This window comes from Scleropages formosus, chromosome 1 (genome assembly GCF_900964775.1).
Source record: "Scleropages formosus chromosome 1, fSclFor1.1, whole genome shotgun sequence".
Classification (NCBI taxonomy): domain Eukaryota; kingdom Metazoa; phylum Chordata; class Actinopteri; order Osteoglossiformes; family Osteoglossidae; genus Scleropages; species Scleropages formosus.
In genome coordinates this window covers 36,975,765-36,986,895 of record NC_041806.1, presented here as the reverse complement: position 1 = coordinate 36,986,895, position 11,131 = coordinate 36,975,765, and the positions used below count along the sequence as shown (strand labels likewise).

At 43.7% G+C, this 11,131-nt stretch overlaps 1 protein-coding gene across 1 annotated transcript; it reads right to left on the bottom strand.

Annotated features, from left to right (window-relative positions):
- Nucleotides 1-431: 431 nt before the first annotated feature.
- On the bottom strand, nucleotides 432-10,335 carry LOC108929137 (macoilin). The gene is made up of 11 exons (XM_018743489.1): nucleotides 9,873-10,335; nucleotides 8,146-8,287; nucleotides 7,576-7,702; nucleotides 7,103-7,226; nucleotides 5,913-6,091; nucleotides 4,993-5,434; nucleotides 4,489-4,647; nucleotides 3,766-3,945; nucleotides 2,795-2,921; nucleotides 1,889-2,063; nucleotides 432-925 (listed from the first exon to the last, which is right to left on the bottom strand). The coding sequence occupies exons 1-11, from the start codon at nucleotides 9,947-9,949 to the stop codon at nucleotides 738-740; spliced, it is 1,920 nt and encodes a 639-aa protein (XP_018599005.1). The 5' UTR covers nucleotides 9,950-10,335; the 3' UTR covers nucleotides 432-737.
- Nucleotides 10,336-11,131: the final 796 nt, after the last annotated feature.

Here is an 11,131-nt window from a genome sequence, read left to right as displayed (position 1 = left end):
TTACTCTTGTACTTTTTGTGCTCTTTCAGTACTCCAGTAATAGGCCAATGCCTGCAGCACTGAATGAAATCAGAGCAAGAAAGACCTATTACAGCATTCCTTTTTTAAAATATTTATAATGATTTACCCTTGGCCCTTGTAGTTTCTCACACGTGTTCATTTCAGTACTTTGTGAGAAACTAACAGTACTACTAGTACTACTACTCACATACACCAGTGCTTGAGAATAGCGTGAGAACACATTTTGTACAATAGCAATAAATGAGTATTGTATATGAAGAATTTTCTGCACTATTTGTATGACATATTTTGACGTATATTCAAATGCATTCCTCATTTAAATGGGCAACGACGTCGTCAATAATTGATAATAAGTCAGTGATTTGCATGATACTTGTTTGTATCCAGCACCAAAACAAAAAAAAGTCGCATCACCAGCAGTATGTGTACTTCGTTTCAACGTCGGCTTAGAAAACAGTGCAGAATCCTCATTTTCCTCAGTGCACACTTGCGAGAAATTGTAAACTTTAGCACAAGTACAAAGTCAAGGAAGTTGCGATGTTACAGACGGCTGTTTTGTTGAGCTCAGTCAAGCAACGAGGCGAGCGTCGCCCCACTCGCAGTCCGTCCTCTCCGAGTCTGGAGAACGCGTTTGTTGATTGTTTTCAGTTCAAACGCGCTCCAGATCAGTAGGTTAAAACTCAGAAAGGATCCCATTTGTTTTCTAGAACATGTTCCTACTTCTTAAGACACTGGTACATTAATGCACTAGGATCAAGCACGCAGCTCTCAGAGTTGATAAACTTTGTGAGATGCGGCACTATGGGATGCGGGGCAGTGTAAGTAATACCAGGCATGACTGCCATGACTTCCGCGATCTTCTTTTTCATCTCTCCAATCTCTTGATCCTGTTTGATTAGTCTTCCTGAGGAGGTAAAATAAACACAGTCGGTGACAGTGTTGGGAGGACTTGCAGAACAACGCGCCGCAGATGTAACGGAGATGCGACGAATGAAGGTGCAAATGTCATCTTGAAAGAGAGCTCAGAGCTCAAAACATGGAGCACAGAAAGTGCCAATCAAACGTCCTCTCAAAAGATGCCTCTCTGTTTGCGCCCGGCATACTCCGACAAAGCAGTGCCTGAGTAGGGCTCCTGGCTGCTTGTCAAAAATGTAAAATTGTACCGAGGTTGAAAGAATTATGACATTAGCAGTTCCCGCAAAATGTTATCCATGAGCTCTTTTTTTATTTTGTACTCCGGTGTTTTAAGTGAGCAGTGAAAGGTCTTTAATAATAAGTGTTTCCGGCTTTAATGGCTCTTTAAAATGCACAATCGCGAGCACAAGGGAAGTATTGTAACAGCAACCCGAAGTGCAGAAATAAGCAAATAATGGGTGTCATGCTCCATTTTATCGTGACGCTCTGAGTAGTCCATTCATTTGGGTTTTAAGAAGAAATAGCATATGATGAAGTTTAAACAGAGATATCTGCAAGTGCTACATTATCCTATTTCGGGAGCCCGAGTCCCAGCCTACGGTGAAGATCAAGGTGCTGCGTTGCACCCAAGCGGGGGAGCGGCTTGAAAAAGTTCCCTCGCTTCCCTCTACTGAAGTAAACAATGCAAAAAACAAGTCTCTCTGCACTGCACGACCGAAGCCATCCCAAGAGGGACGCACATTCTCCCCAATCTTTTACATCAAGAGTCACAGGACCACAACTTATTTCTTTTTAAGCAACAGTAAACTCTTGCCAGGTGATGCTAATGCAATATTTGTTACTGCAGCATACAGCATGATGGTTAGATTTCAATTCGACGTGCTTCAACATCATTCAGCAAAGCACACACACACACACACACACACACACACGGAAAGGGGCGAATACAAACCCTGCGCTATCTCCAGCTGTCTGCGAGCATCTCCGAGCGCCGAGAAAAGGTCCAGCTTGATCCTGGTCTCGGCACTCAAGTTGTACTCTAGATGCTGGGTTTTATCCTGCATGGCAGACAGTGCTGAGAGCAGCATGTCAGCATCCTGCTCCATGCCTTTGTATCTGCGAAGCACCTGCGACACAAGTGTGAAGAGCACAAGCCATGGCTGCCGTCAGTCACCTGTGATGTCCTGAAACCAAACACATTGTGAACAAAGCATGGACGGTGAAGCAGGGAGCATCCACTTAAAAAAAGAAAACCCTATGTACTGTAAATACAGAGTATGACAGCTGCTACTCCCTGTGTTGGCAGCAACAGAACCATTGTAATAATGCAAAAATTGCACACGAAAACCCAGTTCAATAATCCAATCAAATGAGATTGTGATGCTCAGGGGAACAACTGTGCAAAGCAAATATGTATAAATTACTCCATGCATTTTTCATGCACACTTCAGTATTGAAATTATGATTTTCTGATTATGTATTCAAGTTTGAAAACATGTATTGTACATATATTGAAATTACTTAAAACAAAAACATATTTAGGAAACAGAAATCAGTGAGATATGGTGTTAACAAACATTATGGAAACATTAAGGAATTCACACCCACATACAGCTTCATCCAAGACCCCAAAACCATTGTGGAGTATCAACATTTTTTCATTATATGCACAAACACCATGCACAAATGACGAAACAAGTCACACTAAACAAAACAATAAAGAAAGAAAAACAAAGAGTCATGTCCAAATTGTCACAGTCAAATATCACCGCAACAAATACAGGTTACAGACTATAAACTGTCACATTTTCAACACTGACATCCTTACAGCATGTACTTTAAAATGTTATATCTTTACCTCCAATTCATTTTCTAGAGCTATTATTTGACCCTCTTTCCCTTGACACTCCAGCTGAAGTTGTTTGAACTCTGTCTCTAGATCTTTAGCTTTTCGTTTTAACGTTAGGGTCTCAGTTTGTTCTTGCCTATTGTGAGAGACGGAGAGAATACAGGCTTTCAGTCTGACAAAGACAGAATACTTCTGAGTGTGCTCTGCTTTCATGCACTCCACAAAGCAGGAAACACAATGCGCTCAGTTCAAAATCCAGAATCACTCACTTCTTAATGGAAAGGAAAAGATGAGAGGCTTTGGGAAACCACAGGGTTTGTACTTTACAGAAAATTAAGGCCACTTACTGTTGCATCAAACTAAACATTGACACTGATCGAGCAGCAATGTATATTCAAACTTTTGGAGCATGTGAATGAACTGACTTTTGAGAATGCGTCACTTTTGCTCATTTGCATTTATATATGTCGCTTTTAGCCGACACGTTTCTCCAAGCAAATTACAAAGCTCGGATACGTAGAAGAAGATGTACCCGTTTATGCAGCCGTGTAATTTTTACTCGAGCAATTTAAGGTAAGTACCTTGCTCAGAGGTATTACAGCAGCAGGAGTGAGTTGAACCTGGGTCTTATGCGTGCACAGCAGCAGCTCCACCCGCCACAGGATCTGCTGCCCCACTTGCTAATATTTATTAAACAAGCACCCCAAAATTAACTGCATGCATATAACAGTAACCAAGTGTCCCTTTGTTAAGATACTGGTAAATTAAAATTCCCTGTGCAGTGTTTTTTTTTTTAGAAGGAAAAATAAAGTTTTCATTTTTACTAAAGGACAGTTTATTGGAAAACAAATCACTCGTATTACCCATGAATGATTTGCTTAAAATTCCTGATGTACGTCTTTAACATGTGTATAAGACTGCGGTGGGGAGTTGATGCGTAAAAAAGTGATTTAATTATACAAAATCGGTGACGTTTTTACCTGTTCGTTGACAGCAGAGCACTATGAGGTATGGCAGATGTTTCATCCGCTTTTCGGGACTGAATCTCAGCCAGCTGTTTTTCGGCAGCTATTCGTGCCTCCATTTCCGCTTTGACTTTCTTCTCTAATAATGTGCTGCTCTGTTTGTCCTTCTGTTTAGTCTTCATGAGGCACAGGATCCTGGAATCAGTCACAAGGGAGGCAAAGTACTCGACAGCTGCAATGAACAACGCTTAGAAGTTTTTTGTAACGAAGGAGCCCTGTCCATGTCGGTCACATGTTTCAAGTCACATGTGTGGTGTGGTGGCACGGCAAGGACCGCTGCCGTCCCTCAGCGCCTGGGTGGTGTGAGAGAACGTGGGTTCGATCCCTGCTCGGTCTGTGTAGAGTTTGCATGTTCTCCCTGTGTCTGCATGGGTTTCTGCCATGTGCTCTGGTTTCCTCCCACAGTCCAAAGACATGCTCTTCAGGTTCCCTCATAGTGTGTGAGTGTCACAGAGTGAGTGTGTTTCACTGAAGTATGGATGAGTGACCCCTTATAAGTAGTGTCTCTAGCAGTGTAAGTCACCGCGGTGAATAAGGTGTGTGGGCTCATTATGAGAAGTTGCTTTGGAGAAAAGTGACTGCAGAATGAATAAATGTAATGCATGCGAAACACTCCAAACTAGAGTAATACATGCTTGTGACCTTGAGGAGACAACACAGAGCTCATGGAAATCGTACTTGTTTTGAAGCAAATCGTTTGCTTGCCGCAGCAGGGACACCTCTGGCCGCAGACTCCTCTCGCTGTTGGTGAGGTTGCACACGTGGCTGCGGAGCTCTTGCTCATTTTGTTTGCTCGCTTGCAGCTCGCTCTTCAGCCTCCTCAACTCCTGCTCCAGTCTGCAAGCAAACGACAGCCAGTGGAACCATATGGAAGCCGATCGCACGGCAGAGCAAACAAGTCGAACGGCACCGAGTGTGTCGCGAGCCTCCGTTTTGGCGACGGTGACACATGCTTATGGCTTCTACACCGCAGCACGGAAAGTTAGAGCCGTAACTTGTTACAGGTTCTGGGGAAGGGACTAAAATGTTTTTAGTTTTCTCCAGCTTCGCGCCAGGAATCGAAGACATGCTATAAGAGCAGACCTGACATTCTGCGGCATTGCTTGTGAATGTTCGCGTCGCTGTTTTTCACATTCTACCGTATGTCGCAACGTGCTACTGAGCGGTATTCGCGCAGCATACTTCGAGATCTGCTCCAGGTGATTGCTCTGATTGCTCAAGACACTCCTCTCAGCAGCCTCTCGGCTAGGGCTCATGGTTTTGGAGGTGCTCTTCTGCTTCTTCTCCCCTCGAAGCTGGGGCCCGGCGGCGCTTGCCGAGCTCCGGCGCGCTCGGGGGGAGGAGATTTTGCAGGTCCTGGCACCTCTGGCCGCCTGCTCGTCTTGAGGTAGACTTTCGGAGCCGCCCGGGGGCTCCGTCTCACGCGGCCGACACGCGGGGCTCTCCTTGGCCTCCGGGGACTGGGCGACTTGGCAGCCTGGTCTCGTGTCCTCTAGGCCCTTGTCGGCCTTCCGCTCTGCTCCGTCAATTTGGAGACAGTCAACCAAATATTTGTCATCCGAAGAAACAGCACCATTTTGACACTGGTACTGCGTGTATTCAGATTTCGTCTTCCACTTGGAATCTGAGGACGCAGAGCAGAGACGTCTTCAGGCATCGCAAATTGACACCAAAGCAGCGAGCTTGTGAAAACAAATCAATGCTGAATGTAAAATCCATTCAGAATTGATCTTAACGGTACATTAGAATCTCAAAACAATTTCAAGGGAATTTCAAGGGCTCCAACTTGCATGTAACTCAAGAAAATAAATGCACACAAAAAAAGGAAATAATCCTGCCCTTTCTTGTTAAAGGTGCATGAGATTTTCATTTCTCTAATATAGAAAAGCACTAATATTTGTCATTTTTCTTATATTTGCATGTTTAAGTCTGTATAAAGAGAAGGAACAACCCTGTTTTGCAAAAAGACAGCTTAGAATCGATCTCTTGCCATAGACCGCTGATGCTTTAGACAGTCTTTCGCTCGACTTTGCGTAACGCACCTGGTAACTTACATACAGGCAGGTAAATTATACTTGTGAAGGACAGGAGCATGAACGTACTTTCCCTGCAATCCGGTACACATTTGGGGTACAACTGCAGTCCAGGAGGTAGAGACTGTAGCAACAGCTGCATGTGGAAGTCATTCTCACTCTGCACCGCTTTTTGTGTGCGCAGCTTAAAAATGCTGGTGAAGTAACAGGTGGCATCAAATCCCAAGTACACAACCGGGTAGCCAATACTAAAAGACAAAAGGACGGAGAAAATCAGGTATAATTCGGCTCCTTGCTGTGTCACATCACCAGTTCCCTAACCAGCCATTTCCACACATGGAAAAAAATCCCTTGTCTTGCAGAAACACATAATAAACTCCTTTCAGGGGCTTTCAATGTCAAGCCCTCATAGCTTCCTGCTCAAAACCCATTTAAACCCATTTTTAAAACACGCTGCGAGTTACATACATGTATTTTGTTTTTTTTATTTATATTCTGTGTCCTCCATGAATTCTAAAATTAACAGGCAATAATCCAGCACTCTACAATTGAATAATTCATAACAGAGCTGCTGACATGGATTAGCTGAAACTGAGAACAATGTATTCTTGACAGCGGAACTGTGAGTGATACACCTTTAGAGTTAAGCAACATCTGAAAATTGCTTGCACTGGGTGTCGTTTTTCTGTAGAAATACTTCTTTCTCTATCTTACGAAAGTATGGGTGAAGAAAAAAGGAAAACATACTGCATGTATTTCAGAATGTAGGAAGTTTCCTAAAGCGAGTGATAGTATTGCGGGATCGGGGTTTCAAGACACTTTCTTTTCACGGTGCATATCAAGGTGGATGAATTTTATAAGACTAGATGAACACTGTTGCCTTTCAGTGGTTTCCAGCAAATGAGGAAAGAGCAAAACAGGTGAGTATTTGCAATGTGACGATTCACTCAAAGCAAACGATTGCATCAGGTCTCTTCGCCGCTCCCTTTGTTCTGTTCCCGGGCACAAGTCTCTCCGCTTCTTGAAATTACACCTGAAATTCAAACTCCATGGCTATTCGGCGGGCCGTCTGACGGAAGGTCTCCACACACACTCACGTGTCTCAGGCAGTGATTCGCACCTCTCACACTTTCTTCAGGGAAATGCGTCCAGGTGCCATTTAGCTTGATTCGATTCTCCGTGCCCTTTCCGCATCGAGACAGATCACAGAAACTGCATGTAAATTCCACAAAGTGTTGTGAGAAGCATCATCAACTTACCAGTGTGCTGCAAAAAGATGAGAGAGGTTGACGTGGGAGTTTTTTACGTCTTTGAACCTGAGTGATGCTTCCGTATACATCAGCAGTATCCACAGGGACACGGTAGACATGCATAATCCTTTCTCTGAAAATATCATACGACAGATAAACGTACAGAGATGCAAAGTCAGTATGCACATATAGAAATTCGTCCAAAATACGTATTAACAATAATGTGTTGTGTGGTTTGCCCCATGCGGTAGAAAAACTGTAAGATTTACACCACCAGGTAATTTTAATGAATCAATTCAGGGTATGTACCTTGCTCAGGGGTACTACAGCAAGAGGTGTGATTCAAACCTGGGTCCTTTGAGTACAAGTTGGCAGTTCTAACATCTCCATTATGCATTCCTTTGCCCAATTCTAATAAAATAACACTATTATTTATTCTGCAGCACCTTCTTTTTGATAATGATATAGGGAGCAGGCCTTACCTGTATGCCATATGTAATTGAACAAAACGTATGTGCTGGCAGCAAAGAACAGCCAGTGCAGGGGTACAAAAATCAGACAAAATACATCAAGAGTGAAAGCCGCAAAAACAAACACCACACAAATGACCTGCAAGAGGAAGGAGACATTGTGAGGATAAACAGGTTAAACTGGTTTAATTTCAGCTTGTGCAACTGCAAAGCCTTTGTCACACATGAGAAAGTGAACCTATCTAGGGCATGGCATTTTAGAGGGCAGATAAAAAAGGGCTGAAATGTACATCTTTGGTCCAACTGAAAAGGAAATATAACTGAGGAGACTGCAAAGCCCCTGTGAAAACTGCTGACGCATGCGAACTATATAGAATGAACACAATTCTAGAGCACAGCATCTGGTCAGAAGACACAAAAATGCAGATAAAAGTCCTCCAGCGCTTGGATAAACCAAGCCGCAAAATATCGATACGACCATAAACATCAAATATAGTAAGTAATGAGATTACCTAGATGCATATTAAATGACAATAACAGTGCTGCAAACAGCAATGATAATTAAAGAGAAGAACTTCTTACCAATCCGTGGCAGTGGAAGGTGGTGTAGACACTTCCAAAGAAAAGCCAACAAGGCCACAGATATTCAAATCTAAACTCAAGAATGAAATCTGCGAGAAGAACCAGGAGCCACACAACCATAAACTTGAGAAAGGTGTAAGCACTGGAAAAGACACAAAGCAGAGTCCTTATAAGAACGCTGTCCAAACAATTGAATTGTTTTCACAAAGTCAACAGCATAGTAAAATCACTGCAACACGAGAGGTAAATAGACTATAGAGCTCCAGTGGTCTGCCAAGAATCAATAGGCACAAGAAAAGAGGACAATTTCGGTCACTTAGAAATTAGGTACTTGAGCACATCAGTAAGCGTACGTCTTACAATTACCTAATGCATATGGTGATACAAATTTAAAAGAAGCATTATTAATATTTTATTTTACATAACACCTGCGAGAAACATTGATTCATTAAAACAAAGATTCCTGTCAAACCAAGAATAAATACAAAGAATTTGAAATCATGTGTCACATTGTTCTGTAGGTGTTCTTTCCGCTGCTCCTTTGTTCTCTTCCTTTCTTTCGATCGCTACGCATTCCACACAGGCAATATTACATGGCCCAGTTTATGTTTAGTAACCATGACAACACTATTTCTGGGCTGATGGAATGCATAATACCGAAGCATCAAAACTGTGTGAATTCTCAAGCTGGCAACTACAAGATGACTTCCATATGAGATCAGTCTCTCGCGGAACGGAATTGGGGCACAAGCCACGAGAAAAGTGTGCAGTGCCACATATTCTGGAGAGAATGGAAAAAGCTTATCTTAACATTTACCCAATAGCCTACATTCACATTGTGCTCACGGTAACAAAAAGGCTGACGCTGACTAACCGAGAGATCCTATTTATGAGTCTATTAATAAGGCAAAGAAAGAATTCCTAGAACTTGTTTCTTTTTCACTATTTTCTTTTTACTTCTAAAACATGTATATGTATATATATATATATAAAATATATCTAGAATTTAATAAATACAGTTAATAAATAGTCTGCCCTCAGTGTCCACACAGCTCCTGGTGAATAGATGCACATACCCAGGGAGGCCAACACTTTTCAGCTCTTTGTCTCATGCCAATGGAGCAGTTGAATTGTCTTATGGTCTAGACATGCTGTCATTTTCTCTAAGTTTATTAATTATGGCCATGCCTTACCGACAATATGTCTCTCGCCTACACGGAACAAAAGTTAATGAGGATGATGACGACGACGATGATGATGATGATGGTTATTATTAATATTATTATTATTATTATTATAACGACCACGTCGTATCTCTGCCAATAACATGATTATAATTATTATATAACAATATTATTGCACACACAACAGCATACATACTTCATCTTTGTCACGTTTATGCGGGAATGCTCTTCTTATATATAAAAAACACACGTGATGAAGTTGAGATATTTGAATAAACGCACAACATGATCTGACTTTACAGTTACAGTGCTTTCTCTGCATGTGCCCGGCCAGTGCCCCGGCGGCGTGCATCATCTGTCCATAAAGCCGCGCGCAGCGGCTCCCGCGAATGAATGTAGGCGACGGACGGGCGAGAGCAGAAAGCACCGCGCGCCACACAAAAGCGCGCGCCCACAACAAAAGCGAAGTCGCTCAGCCCCGTTCGCGGTGCCGCCGCCGCCGCCGCCGCCACTGCCGCTGCGTCACCTCACCGTACTGCGTACCTCTCCGAGATCCTCTCCGTTATTTTCGTCTTTTTCATCTTGCGTAGCCTGCTGCCATCCGCATAGCGCTTCTTCATTGTATGGCTTGTGTTCCCTCTAACGGCGCACGTGTCCCTCGCGCGGCGCGCACACAAAAAAACGCGGACGGTCGGCGCAAACACTGCAGAATGCAGCTTACGCGCTTAACGAAAATACACGCTCTTAATTTTTTTGCACGCCGCGCGTCTGAATGAAACTAAATATTATAGTGTGCGCATGCTCGTCCGCGCGGTGGAAGGTGACAGCGCCGTGCACGCGCGCCAGCGCGCGGCGCCCCGCTTCTCCTCTCGCCGTGGAAATGGTGCTCATCCTCCCTGCGGAGCGCGACGCGGTTGCAGACAGCGACTGTTTTAGCTGCATATAATAAACACGGGAGCGGATTATTTGCGTGGGTAAAATTGCGCAGGTCACACGTTTTCACAGTTTACAGCGGCGCGAATTATGAAGGACGCGGGGAATCATGACATGATCATGATGTTGGTGTCATTGATTGAGGGCAGCTCGTGAGTCGTGAGTGCGCAGGACATATTTAATAAATAAAAAGCAACAGCGATCGTCGCGTCATGACTCTTATTTCCACAACAGGCTCATGATTACGGGGGTTATTATCGATTTCTGAAATTTAAGACGCCGTTTCCGTGTAGTTATACGTGACAAGTGTCTTTGATCGGTGTGAAGCGGCGTCTCTGGTGGTCGTACGACCACCCGGCTGAGTACAGCGCCAACAAAGCGCTCTCATGTGAGTAGCCCGCAGGCTCCTCCATCGGCCAGAGTGTGCGGTGCTGCTCCTACACGCACCACTAGGTGGCGCTCCTGCGGCACAAAGACACGCAGTTTTTTTTTTTTTATCTGCTCGTGACTGACAGCTCAGTCTAAGGATGGGAGCAGCTGGACAAGACAGGGTATTTCTAGTGAGGAGATTCAGGGTAAGTACCTTGATTAAGGCTCCTGGAGCTGGAGAGAGGCTCGAACAGAGGGAGGGGGGGATCATACTCATGGTGTATTGGGCTGAGAGTGTAGTGGTTGCTACTGCTTTCTAACCCAAAGGTTATAAGTTTGAGTCCCACTTCTAGCTTTAGTACCCTTGAGTAAGGTATTTACCTTCTGAAGTTGCTTCAGTAAATGTTACACACCTGTGTAAATGGGTAAATACCTTAATGTTGTAAGTCGCTTTGGAGAAAAGCATCAGGTCACTGTAATATATGTGTAATATATATATA